This window comes from Plectropomus leopardus, chromosome 21 (assembly GCF_008729295.1).
Source record: "Plectropomus leopardus isolate mb chromosome 21, YSFRI_Pleo_2.0, whole genome shotgun sequence".
Classification (NCBI taxonomy): Eukaryota; Metazoa; Chordata; class Actinopteri; order Perciformes; family Serranidae; genus Plectropomus; species Plectropomus leopardus.
In genome coordinates, this window is record NC_056483.1 from 510,068 (window position 1) to 523,832 (window position 13,765).

General features: G+C 41.5%; 1 protein-coding gene across 1 annotated transcript in view; it reads left to right on the top strand.

Annotated features, from left to right (window-relative positions):
* The window catches only part of fars2 (phenylalanyl-tRNA synthetase 2, mitochondrial), a 75,001-nt gene extending 63,735 nt beyond the window's left edge, over window positions 1-11,266 (top strand). The window contains exons 10-11 of the mRNA XM_042510854.1: window positions 10,018-10,185; window positions 10,880-11,266. Coding sequence (XP_042366788.1) covers window positions 10,018-10,185; window positions 10,880-10,960 — 249 coding nt within the window. The 3' untranslated portion in view covers window positions 10,961-11,266. The remainder of the gene's footprint in view (window positions 1-10,017; window positions 10,186-10,879) is intronic.
* Window positions 11,267-13,765: the final 2,499 nt, after the last annotated feature.

Here is a 13,765-nt window from a genome sequence, read left to right on the forward strand (position 1 = left end):
ACTGTACAAAAGTAGCATTTGTGCATGAACACAAACACGCACGAAATGATTCCCCTTTAAAGAGCAGAGGGGACGATCACTGTGGAGTGTTTGTCTTCAGTTTGAGGAGGATAAAATGCTTTCACCCCAACATTTCCCAACTGTGATGGAGGCAGACAGATGGAGAGGCAGACAGACATTTAGATCTGCAGGCAGCAGAGCCAGAGACACACAAACACAACTACACAGCCTTTCACACACTCTGACATGCAGTAAGCAAACACACACACACACACACACACACACACACACACACACACACACTCGGTAGTGTTTGCGGAGGTGTGTTGGAGTTGAGGGGATTTCCCTCCTTCTGCTGGTGATGTTGTCGTGTCTCATTATCCAGTTTGTAGTCCAGAGAGGACTCGGTTTATCCGCCCGTATGGACCCACATTTTAATGAAAAACAGGGACGACGAAGGGTTAAACAGTAATCAGAACACGGGGAATAAGGAGCGGCCGAGGGTTTCTTTGTGTTTAGAGCGGAAAACAAGGAGAGGAAAACAGGAGAGAAGCACAAAAGGAGAAAGTGCTGAGTACATGACCTTGATCGTTTTGTTGACCTCACATTGCCCGTTGTGTTTACATCCGTGTTTGTTTACGTAAGCATATCACCGGCATTTTAGCCAACATGATGCCAAAATAAATAGCAGGGTTTTCCTCACATTTCTTTACTCTTGGCCCAAACGTACGCTTGGACTTAACGATGAACTGATTAGATTTTGGTGTTCGAAGGTCAAGGTCACTCTGACTTTGCGCGTTTCATTCTTGTCAGTCAGATTTCTTGAGAACATGTTTCTTCAAATTTGGCACAAACACCCATGTTAAGTCATTGATGAACCGCTTAGAATTTGGTGGTCATAGGTGAATGGTCAAGGTCACTGTGATCTTGTCCGTCAAATTTTTCTTAACCAGGTATCTCAAGAACAGCTTAAGAGAATTTCTTCAAATTTGGCACAAACGTTTACTTGGACTCAGTGATTAACTGACTAAAATTTGGTGGTCATAGGTGAAAGGTCAAGGTCACTGTGTACTCTTCCATCACATTTTCCTTGACCCTGTATCTTAAGAACAGTTTGAAAGAACTTCTTCAAATTTGGCACAAACGCCCACTTTTAGCCGTTAGTGAACTGATTCGAATTTGGTGATCATATGTAAAAGGTCAGGGTTACTGTCATCTCGTCCATCAAATTTTCCTTAACCTGGTATCAGGAACAGCTTGAAAGAATTTCTCCAAATTTGGCAAAAACGTTTTCTTGGATGCAATGATGAAATGATTAATGTTTGGTGGTTAAGGATCAAGATCATTGTGACCTTTGGGCCTTCTAATCCTTGTGGACGTAATGTCTCAAGAATATCTTGATGGTTTTTTTTATTTTTTATTGATTTTAGGGGTCAAAGGTCAGACAATGAGCAAATACCCAAAAATGAGCAAAAATAATTATAATAGAAAAAAAAGGTGGGTCTACGAGAAAATTGCCTGAAAATTAGCAGACACACCCCCACAAAGCAATTAAACAAAAAGCATTAAAAAGTGTCCAAATATTATAATATTATTAAATATAAATATATTTTCGTATAACAAAATTTCATTCAAATAGTTTAAATAATTATGAAAATAGTTTTTTCCAACATTTCATTTTCTCGTTGTTCTCTGTTTTTCAGGTCATTTTCTTATCACCTTTTACCTTTTTTATCAAACCAATTCGTTCCCGTTAAAAAGGTTTCAGTGATCGCAGCACAAGAAAACTGAGGGTTCAGCGGGTTAAATGATGAATTCCAGTTTTCATGTTGGACAGAACAAAGAACCGAGGACGTCCAACATGGCGCTCAGAGTTTGGCGAGTGTAAATCAGTCATATTTCGCCACATAAATCCAGGTAATTCCTGCGTCTTTGCTCGTCCTTCCTCTGTGTAACCTTCGCCTCCTCCGCGGCTCTCTGCCTCCCTCGTTAGCCTTTTATAATCTGTGCCGGCGTTCAGCGACTGTTGATTATCACTGTGTGGATGACAAAGTGTCTTAACCTCCACTAAACACGGGATCAGCCCGCTAAGCTGTGTGAGCAGCTCTGCCGCCTAACCTCGCCAAAGCCCGGCCATTCCCCGGTAATCCGCCCCTAATTACAGCCTGATCTCTGCGGCGTGGCTGATTGGTCCGGGGACGCTCACACACACACACACACACACACACCTGCGAGTGTGAGTGTCGGACGTACGCTGAGGAGAGTGAAATTAGAAGAAACACAAGCGGGAGTAGGAGGTTTGTTTTTGGAAACAGTGGGAGGCTGCGTCATATACCTGAGTGTCAAGTTTAAAGTGGGATTTATGTTTTTAAAAACACAAAGAACTACAGTATTTGTGGAATCGTGACTCATGTTTGTGTTCGCCCACGCAGGCAGGACGAACACGAGTCCAACAAAAACATTTCAGAATAAAAGAGGGTGACCGAAACTGACGCTTTTTAATCTATTTTCTGCTTCAAATACTTTGAGATCAGGTGTAAAAGCAGAGAGCTGCTGAGCAAACACGCTGACAGACGCTCTCACGGTCGTCTGCATCAACGGCCAGCGTCACCAGCATCGATGATGTCACCGGATGATTGGTCAGGTCAATATTTGGACATGCTGCTGATGGATTACGCGTCGTGTTTGTCTTTACTCAAGTTCATCTGCTGCAGTCAACGGTTTGTCTTAAAGGAGCAGTCTGCAGGGTTTATTTTCTCTTTTAACTCAACTTAAGATCTACAAAATACCTTAAGGTTTTCCTCAAGTATGACACCTAAGGCTTAATTTCTCCTTAGCTGAGGAACTTTTTTAGGGGTTTTTAGAGAATTCTTTAAAAGATTTGTTTGCTTAGTTAAGGAAAAACCGTTAAGGCATTATTGCATCAAAAGAAATCATCCAGCAGTAAAATAACAGTTTCAGTGGAAACCATTTCTTTGCTTCCACTCAATCTTGTAAGGTCTTTTGTGCAACGTTTTTAACAAATTTTAAAGGAACTGCTTAACTATAAGACTGAGATAAGGAGAAAACCTGTGATGATTAAGTAAATATTTTAAGGAACCGTTAAGAGTCAAGGGTGTTTTGTGCAACAGATTTTAAATAAACCGTGACTCATATTTTAAGGAATAGCTTGAGGTGTTTTGTGTCATCAGCCCAAGGACATCAAATACTTACATGAACATTTTAAGGAACCCTTAACCTGGAATTTAAGGAAAATCTTAGTGCATGGTGCAAATAGCTTTTACCTTAAATTAACATTATAAGGACCCTAAAAAGAACACTTGGGAGTGTTTTTCTTAACCATTTTATTTAATGGAAACCTTAATCTAGAATTTAAGGAAAATCTTAACCTAAGGTGTTTTATGCAGCTGGACCTAAAATGCTCAATGAACATGTTAAGGAAAGCTGAGCACGCCGGACCTGGACTTGATTTTACAAAACTAAACTAACTGAGCGGACACTGAAACACTCACAGAGGTTTTAGTTTCAGTCAGGTTTGTCAGCACAGTAATGTTTGCATTGTAATGTGTAATCTAAACTTCCTGAAGCTTCCCTCCTTTATTACAATCAAAAGTAAATAAATAAAATAGGACTGAGTCTAATAAAGACTGAACATCTTTGAATAATGAAAATGAAAACAGCAGCGTGGCTCTGGGAGCTGATGAAACTAAAGTGAATTATAAACACACGCTGACGTCCACTTTAACTCGCTCTGATTTATCCCTCAAGTCTGTTTTCATTCAACGCTCAGTTTTTCTCTCCCGTGTCGCTCAATCTCTGACCCCCTCCGACTGCACTGATCTATAAACGGAGAGGTAAACCGGCGTGTTGCCTGGTTACTAATCACTCTGCATAATTTATGTGGCGCTCATCACTAATTCAGGCGGCCGGCTCAATAACAGGCCGACTGTTTGGGCTCATATTGTTTTCATAATCTATATTCATTACTGGAGGCCGATTCAAAGCGGCGCTCGCTCTGCGGGGAGAGTTCACGTTCGGGAGTTCAGACACGAAGTCTGCGCTCGCGCTCAGAGTGACAATGAGCCACACAGTCGGACGCAGCGACATCCGTCCATCGTCATGGTTACTGTCAGCACTTTGTCAAAGTTCTGGATGAAAACTGGAAAAAAGGAAAAGAGTCAAAGTTATATTTTCAGTCGTCGGTTTCTTTGAGCAAAATATTAAATGTTTCATAAAAGGCTTTTAAAACCTAAAAGGCTTTTTAGTAAGTGCTGAATCAGTCCGCTTTCTGGAGCTCAGGGAGACTCAGCCGGCTCTGCTCTGGGGCCAAACTCACGGCTGCCCCGTACATCTTTCCAGGGTTTTAGGACATTTTGTAGGATTTGGGGGCATTTCTAAGATTTTTGGACATTTTTAGGATTTTAGGACATTTCAAGACCTTTTTTAGCATTTCAGGACTATTTTAGATTTTAGATTTTAGGACATTTACCAATATTTTTTAGAATTTTAGGATATTTCCTGCATTTTAGGATGTTTTTAGGATTTAAAGACATTTCTTGTATTTTAGGACATTTCCAATATTTTAGGATATTTCAAGCATTTTAGGGCATTTCGAGGATTTTAAAATCATGTCTAGGATTTCAAGGCTTTCTAGTATTTTAGGACTTTTTAAGGATTTTTGGACATTTTAGGAAGTTTTCCAATATTTTAGGATGTTTTTAGGATTACATTTTTAGAATATTACCGTGGAAATGAACATCAGGTAAAGACAGCGGGTGTGTAACAGTGAGTTTAAAGAGCTTCAGTTGGTGTTAATTGACTGATTGAAGAATCCGGACTCTTTGAGTTGCTCTGCAGTGAAAATCACGTACCTCCACATTTAGTGTTGTTGAATTTTTTAGATCTGAAGAACTGAAAGATTTTCGTGGTGTTAGAGAACATTTTCCTTTCAGACCATTTAAAAACCAATCAGATCATCTGAAATATGCATCGTCACAAATCTGAGAATAGGGCTGTTTTTCTCATTTCATCAAGTTTCATGGTTCTCCTTTGGATTTTTTTTTTGCAAAATCTCCTTAATGCAAAGTTTCTCTGACTGTTCTTGTTCTTGTTTTTGTAGGCTCATAATCCGGCATAGTTTGTAATTGCACTTTTTTATTTAATCCCCGTGTCACTTTGAGTTCAAATGTCGACCAAGAAAAAGTCCATTTCCACTCCTTTTCTGCCCGTTTGACTCCCATGTTGCACTGCAGTCATATTTGCCTCCTCACGAGCTGCCGCTGAAAGTCTCCATCTATAAATCATGGTGCTGGAGACTGGTGGAGGCTGCCAATAGTCCATTTAGGACGGCTAATGGTGACGGATGAGTGTGTGGCTGCGTGAGGTGTAGCGAGGTGAACAGATGAGCCTCCGAGGGTTTCGTATTAACGTGTTCCTCTAACTGGTCCAATACGGCGGCTGTCTGAAACTGGGACTGATGGGAGCCACCAGGTCAACACCAGCACATAGTCTTTTATTTTGAAATTTCTGCAAACCATCACAGAGTCTTCAGGTCTTTATTAAAGTAAAAGCTGAACCATTTCACATAAAGAAAGTTCAACCCAAACTGGATGTCTGTTACAGCATCTTTTTTTTCTGTGCATCAAATAAAGCAACACACTCCATAATTACGCATCAATTTTATAATTTAATTCTGACTACATATTTTCCATTTTCCTTATTTAAACCTTTGAACTTTGAGCAAATTGACACAATTTCTTCCCGAATCATGGGAATAAAGTCAAGGGAAATGTTCAACAAAACAAAGTTCACAAATTAGTAAATATAGAAAATTATTTTTTTTAAATAAACTGTCCATGAAAAAAAATGATAAAAGCGTAAGAAAAACTTTGTGATTATAATAACTATATATTTGAAATTCTACTAAAGAACTATTATAAATTTTAAGCACCTTTTTAACTTTTTCAGAACGGTTAAAAGTTATCAGAACAAACAAAAAAAACCAAAAAACAGCACATGAGCTGTTTTGCAATGTTTGAGCAGCTGGAAAAAATCTGTTAAAGTGCAGCCAAACAAACTGAGGTTGTGAAACTGAGGTGAAATACGCTTTGCTGTATTTCAGACACAGACCTTCATTCAGTCCAGCCCCGTCCCGTACAGCAGGCCTCTTTCATGGCTGATTAGTGGTCAGTGGAATTATAAGGCAGCAGAGATGTACAGTAAAAACTACAAAATAACATAAAATTAAATAAAATATAATAATCCCAGATAGAACATAAGTAAAGGAAGTGCCTCGCATAAGAATATGCAGAAATATTGAGAAAAAATATATAAATACATAAATGAATAAAAATACACAAAAAAATTGTAATTAAAAAATTAAAAAGGGTACCAGGCCCAACTACTGAAGACCTAAGGACTAAAGACTGCCATCTGTTCACAGACGCACAGGCAGTCATTTCCTTTAAAAAAAAAAAAACTAACATCCATCGGCGTGCTCCTGTGAACGTTATCGCCGGAGGAGAAGTCGCAGAACATCACTCAAAGGAAACACATTGAGTTTTATCGACATTTCGAAAAGTATCGCCTAAGTTTTGCAGAAATGTGTAAAGAAAACTCGCCTAATGACATTTCCAGCCCGCGTGTGATTTGAGTTACGAGGAAACAGATGAGCAGCAGACTTTACGGAAAGAGGACATAAAGTCTGCAATAAGGTGTTAGCCGAGCGGAGAGGATAAGTGGATGGAGGGATGAAGGAGGAAGTGTGGGAACAGTGATGGAGTGCAGCGCAGAGCGGAGGGCTGGAGTGAACGAGTGCAGGTGGAATTAAAAGAGACAAAAGGAGCGATGGTGGAAATGTGGAGGAGAAATGGATTAGGCGAGAGGGAGGATTGATCTGACTGGAGGTAAAAAAGAGTGGGAGGAGGAGAGAGCGATGGAGGGAGAGGAGAAAATGAAAGGATGAAAAATGTAAACGTAGAGGGAAGAGGAGAGGCGAGCGATGGAGGAGAGTGATGGAGGAGGGAGGTGTAGAAAGGAAAAAGAGATGGAAGGAGAGAAAGTGTGATTGAAGGAGGAGGAGCGAGTGATTGAATGTGAAAGACGAGAGCGAAGATGTGAACTGCATCCACAATGAGAGTGAATCAGAATTAGTGTTTGACGAATAGTAAACGGAAGAAAATGTGAACAATAGAAGCAGCAAACTCAGTCGAAATAAATGAAACAAAAACATCTGAAATAACATTAAAATCAACATAATGAGTAATAATCGATCACTTTTTAATGGGAATATTGTTATTTTTACTCCACAATTTTAAATCAGCATTTAATAATATGAAAAAGGTCTTTAATTTTAGCAAAGTCTTGCTTAGTTTTAGTAAACATCATAAGGAACTTGGGCATCTTGTCAAAGTCTGTCACATTAAAGTCTAATTTTGGACGTTTCTCAGATTCTAGGATATTTCTTAGATTTAAGGGATGTTGCTAGGATTTTAGGACATTTTAAGGATTTCAGTAGATTTCTGGGATTCTGAGATGATTCTCTGAATTTAGGACGCTTCTAGTATTTTAGGACATAAGTGTCTTATTTGGACCTCTGTCGGGGGTGTGGGGGATCCTTCACTGGCCCTTTTTTTCAACAAGCTCTATTTTGATGCTGTTTTTTGAACTCTGACACCTTATGGAGACTAAAAGGACAAAAACAATTCAGTTTCAATCACTTTTGTTTTTATTGTCAATTAGAAAATGGTTGGGGGCCACCAGGGGCCCTACTGGGCAACAGGTTTGGCCTGTGGGCCATATGTTGAGTATCACTGTTTTATACCCAGCAAAATGATCTGCTGCTCCGTCTGTGCCCAGAGTATGCTCTGCACTCCGGTATTCATGACTCTTTCAGCCTTGATTTGGTCGGACATTCTCGTGGGTTTTATCCCAGTTTGGTCCATTTATCTGTGGTGTTTTAGCTCTTATTTGCTCCAATATTCATGACTCTTTCAAACTGATTCGGTCAGTCTTGGTCTTGGGTTTTACCCCTTTTGGGTCAAATAATCTGTGATGTTTTAGCCCTGCTTTTGTCTGATATCCTGTGGAGTTACAGTCCGTTTTATTCCAATATTCTCTTGGGTTTTGTTCCAGTTTGGTCCAAAATGCTCTTGTGTTTAACCTTGTTTTATCCCAATATTCTCGAGCAGTTTAGCCCTGATTTAGTCCGATCTGTGACTGCTTTCACCCTGATTTGGTACAACACCCTGTTGGGTTTTATCCCAGTACGCTCCAATAATTTGTTTTGTTTTAGTCCAATTTTCTGCAGAGTTACAGTCCGTTTTACTCCAATATTCTCTGCTGTGTTCGCTCTGATTAAGTCCAATATTCATGGCTCTTTTAACTCTGATTTGCTCCGTCAGTGTCTTGGGTTTTATCCCAGTCTGGTGCAATGTTCTCTGGAGTTTCAACCGCGATTTTGTCCAATATTTTCTGATCTTTTAACCCCGATTGGTCCGTCATTCTCTTGGATTTCATCCCAGTTTGGTGCATCATTCCCTGGTGATCTAGTTTTAGATTGATCCAGTACTTTTTGGTGTTTTGTTGATTTGCATGAGAGCGTAAGAAACTGCATTGGCCATCAGACTGATCAGAGGTTGTTACGTTTTATCGACAGCTTTTGTTCTTGTTTCTTTTTTTGTCGGTGCGACAAATCCTCTGAACACGTGAGTCTACATACAGATTGCACATTACTCACACAGACACATCACTGCATCATGTGATTGTCAAACAATGACGTCATCGACAGACGGCCATACGACTTCACACACACACACACACACACACACACACAAAACTCCCATCGCCCAACCGCCGACAGCTTTCCTGATTGGCTGAGGGAGGGGGCCTGGCATTGCAGAGCTGTGTGAGAAAAAAGAGGGAGGGCGGTGGGGGATGTCTCATCTCACACACACACACACACACACACACACACACACACACACACACAACACCCTTCACACTCTGCACACCCTTCACACTCTGCACACCCTTCACACCCTCACACCCTTCACACCCTTCACACTTCACACCTGCACACCCTTCACACTCTGCACACCTTCACCACCCTTCACACCCTTCACACTCACACCCTTCACACTCTGCACACCCTTCACACTCTGCACACCTTCACACCCTTCACACTCTGCACAACCTTCACACCCTTCACACTCTGCACAGCCTTCACACCCTTCACACTCTAACACACACCTTCACACCCTTCACACTCTGCACAACCTTCACACCCTTCACACTCTGCACACCCTTCACACTCTGCACACCCTTCACACCCTGCACAGCCTTCACACCCTGCACACGCTTCACACTCTGCACACCCTGCACACCCTTCACACTCTGCACACCCTTCACACCCTTCACACCCTTCACACTCTGCACAACCTTCACACCCTTCACACTCTGCACACCCTTCACACCCTTCACACTCTGCACAGCCTTCACACACCTTCACACCCTTCACACCCTTCACACTCTGCACACCCTTCACACTCTGCACACCCTTCACACCCTTCACACTCTGCACACCCTTCACACCCTTCACACTCTGCACACTCTGCACAGCCTTCACACCCTTCACACCCTTCACACTCTGCACACCCTTCACACCCTTCACACCCTGCACACCCTTCACACTCTGCACAGCCTTCACACCCTTCACACCCTGCACACCCTTCACACTCTGCACAGCCTTCACACCCTTCACACTCTGCACAACCTTCACACCCTTCACACTCTGCACACCCTTCACACTCTGCACAGCCTTCACACCCTTCACACTCTGCACACCCTTCACACCCTGCACACTCTGCACACCCTGCACACCCTTCACACTCGGCACACCCTTTTTTCTCTCATTGCCTTCCTCCTGTGTTTTTGAGAGGATCAGCCAGTTAGCCCGGGTTTCAAAGGGTTAAAGGTCAGCAGCTTCCTGTCCTCAGCACTCCTCTGTGTCTCTCTCAGGCGTACGATGCCACCGTGCTGGCGGCGGCGTACTCCGGCCCTCAGCTGGACATCCTGATCGATCAGGGCCGTGACGATCAGTTCCTGTCAGCCAGCCAGCTGCTGCCCGACAACCTGATCGCCGTCTGCTCCAAGAAGAAGATCCCCGTCGTCTTCAGACTGCAGCCGGTCAGTTCCTCCGCTCTCGCTCTGACACTCACGCAGCGCCGCTCACTGTCCACATCTGATCCCAAACCGGGACCTCAGACCCTCGCTGTGGTACCACAGGAGCCAGAGCGTGTTAAGATGAGGGCTTTAGGACCCCACGACTGTAGGACGTTTGTCGGGTTTTAGGACGTTACTGGAATTTTAGTATACATCTCCAATTTTAGGACCTTTCTTGGATATTAAGATATTTGTCGGAATTAAGGACATTTCTAGGATTTTCTCTGATTTTAGGACATTTTTAAGATTTTAGGTCGTTTCTCAGACTTTAAGGGTTTTAGGACATTTCTTGATTATTAGGACGTTTGTAGGATTTAAGGACATTTCTCTGATTTTGAAATGTCTCTACCATTTTAGGATGTTTCTAGGACTTTAGGACATATTTGGGATTTTAGGACGTTTTTTAGGATTTGGGTGTTTCTCGGTTTTTAGGATGTTTCTACGACTGTCAATAATACAGTATGTTGTGCTTCACTAAACTAAAAAAAACAAAGAACCGGAGAACGTGTCGATTAATTTTCTAATAACTGACTTTATGTTTCAGATGTTGTAAAGATCCCATTAAAAAAATGTTTGATTCAGAGATCATTTAGGAACCAAAGATAAACGCGCTGAAACTGCGACATGGGTCTGATTAATGTTGTGTTTGGTGCCGCAGGGCTACGACCACAGCTACTTCTTCATCTACTCCTTCATGAGCGACCACATCAAACACCACGCCAAGTTCCTCAACGCCTGAACCGCTGACACCACTGAAGAAGAGGACGGTGCAGCTCTGCCGCTCTCCTGACATTAATCACATCACTTCCTGCAGGATGAATTACAGTAACAGCACCTGTCAGCCGGGTGTCAAATTCTCTAAGAAAATGAGTCTGAAGCTTTTGTGCCTTCAGTTTAAAAGCACTTACTATCGTAAAGTCTCCGATATTTAAAGATATTTTTGTGTAACTTCACAGGAAACGTTTCCTTTTTTCTTGACAGTGATCATGTGGATTTTCCAGCTTGTCAGGCGCATTTTTGAGCATTAAAAGTCTCATTTGAGTCATTTAGGTGTTTTTGTTCTTTGTTGACCTGCAGAGTGAAAGTGTCCACATCGTCTCCTCCATCACAGTAAAGTTTTTTTTTTCCAGTCTCCATTGACAAAAAAAGTTCAGTATATCCAAACATTGCAACATAATGGTTCAGAGAAGCAAAAATATGTAAAAGTTACTAAAACATAAAATTGTAAATAAGTGTATCATCCGTTCATTCAGTTATTCAGTTCCGCCTGGAAAACTAAAAAACGAGCGAGAATTTGTTTTTCCGTGTAAATCAAATATGGAAAGTAGACATGTTTTCTCATTATTTGCCTGAAAGGAAAAATCAAATAAACAAGGAAACGAAAACAAAATGTCGGACATTTGAAGGATTTTAAGGAATTTCACTAATTTTTTGGACTTTTCAGGGGTTTAAGGACATTTCTAGTATTTTAGGAAATTTCTAGGATTTTAAGATGTTTCTGGTATTTTAAGAAATTTCTCAGATTTTAGAACATTTCTAGCGTTTTCGTGCTCAAAATGCTAGACATTTCTAGGACTTCAGGATGTCTCTGGGATTTTAGGATTTTTCTTGGATTTTAAAAATGTTGAGGATTTGAGGGTGTTTCTACTATTTTAGCACTTTTCTAGTATTTTTATTCTTTATTTCGTTATTCTCTTTGTGGATAAGAAAATGGTTTGACGGTCACGAGCCACTCGATCAGGAGACAGACCTGAAAGACTTTCTAAACCACATTACAAACCCGAAAAAATTCCTCGTCCTCTGCGACACGTGAGACGTTTGTCTGCCGTACGAATGACGTCATACGAGAGATGAGTTTGATTTAATTTTAAGAGTTTGACAGGAGGACGGAGTCGGCGTCAGAGAGCTTCCAGGCCTCCAGATGTGTCTCTTTTAGCCAAAATTTAGTGTCTGAGTTGTCATTTAACACACACACACACACACACACACACACTCTCATACACACACACACACACAGACACACACACTCTCATAGGGACGTGTGTGTGTATTCTGTTCAGCAGCAGCTCTTTATGATTCATGTCGTCTGTTCGTCTCTTTCTGATAAATTGATTGATGGATCAAGAAAATCTGCTAAAATACACCAAGGAGAGTGTGTGTGTGTGTGTGTGTGTGTGTGTGTTGTATGTGTGTGTGTGTGACTGTTTGTGTGTGTGTGTTTGTGTGCGTGTGTGTGTGTCTGACTCACGGTAAACACTCATCATGTCTCCCGGTGCTCCAGCAGATGGACAGTAGGCGACACACACACACACACACACACACACACACACACACACACACTGTATATATACAGTACACAGACGCACACAACACTCTCAGGGCGGCCAAAAGGCTCACAGGCTGTTTGATCAGCGTGAAGACGACTTTCTAGTTCGTCTCTGCGAGGGAGGAGGGGATAAAGGGAGGAAGAAAGGAAGGAAGGAAGGAAGGAAGGATAAAACAGATCCGACATGTTTTCATCTCAACTCGTCAAATATCGACGTTTGATCGGCGCTGTTTACGTCTACGTGTGACGTTTTACACCAATTTACGCCTGTTATTGTCTTGATTTAATTTCATTCGATTCAATTGAATTTATTTCCAACACGTAAAAAAAAGAAAAAATGAAATGATCACACCAACAAGCAGACAGACAAAAAAAGTATTATTATATCGTAAAATATTAACAGGCAATGAAAAACATAAAGCAAAAGTCAAACACACGATGATTACGTCTGTTGTGTTTTTGTTTTTTTTTTGTCTTTTCAAAATAAACATTTTCTCAGGAAATGTACAGTTTCAGTAAAACACCTTAAATTTCTGTTTATATACCTCAATATCAAATGGTTGAGTTTAAATAACAAAAGTGAGAACGTGTTTGTGGGCACTAAAAGCCGATGTTCGGGTCGCCCGCCCTGTAGGAACTTTCCTGCTCTCTTTATTGCGTCGTTACTGGTGTTGTTTCAAACTGACGTCGTAACAAACTGCCGTTAAAGGTCCATCCAGCCGCGTATTAAACCGACGCCACCTGCAGGAGCATCACACCGCTGTGAAAAGTAGCTTTTGGCGTCTTTGTCTGACACAAAATCACTAACTGAGCAACAAGTTTGAAAAGTTTGGAATAAGAAGGAGCTGAAAGATAAGGAGAGTCGGGGTGGGAGGAAATTAGTAAAAACAAAGAAGAAAAGGTGGAAAAAAGGTGGAAAAAACAGGGAAAACAGCATCAAAAGGCGGAGGAAGTCAAAGGAAGTAAGCTGCAAAAAAAGTGAAGATGAGGAAGAAGAGGGAGGAGGAGGAAGAGGAGGAGTGTGAATTATTAACAGGACTGTCAGTGTAGCAGGGACGCCTGTCTGTCAGAGGAGGTAATAATAGACACACACACACACACACACACACACACACACACACACACACTGAAGTCCGATCACCTTATCAATGTTTCAATCAGCAGAGGAGCCAGTCTGAGCTCATCAATTATTCCTGAGACTGGAACCTGATTGGTCCA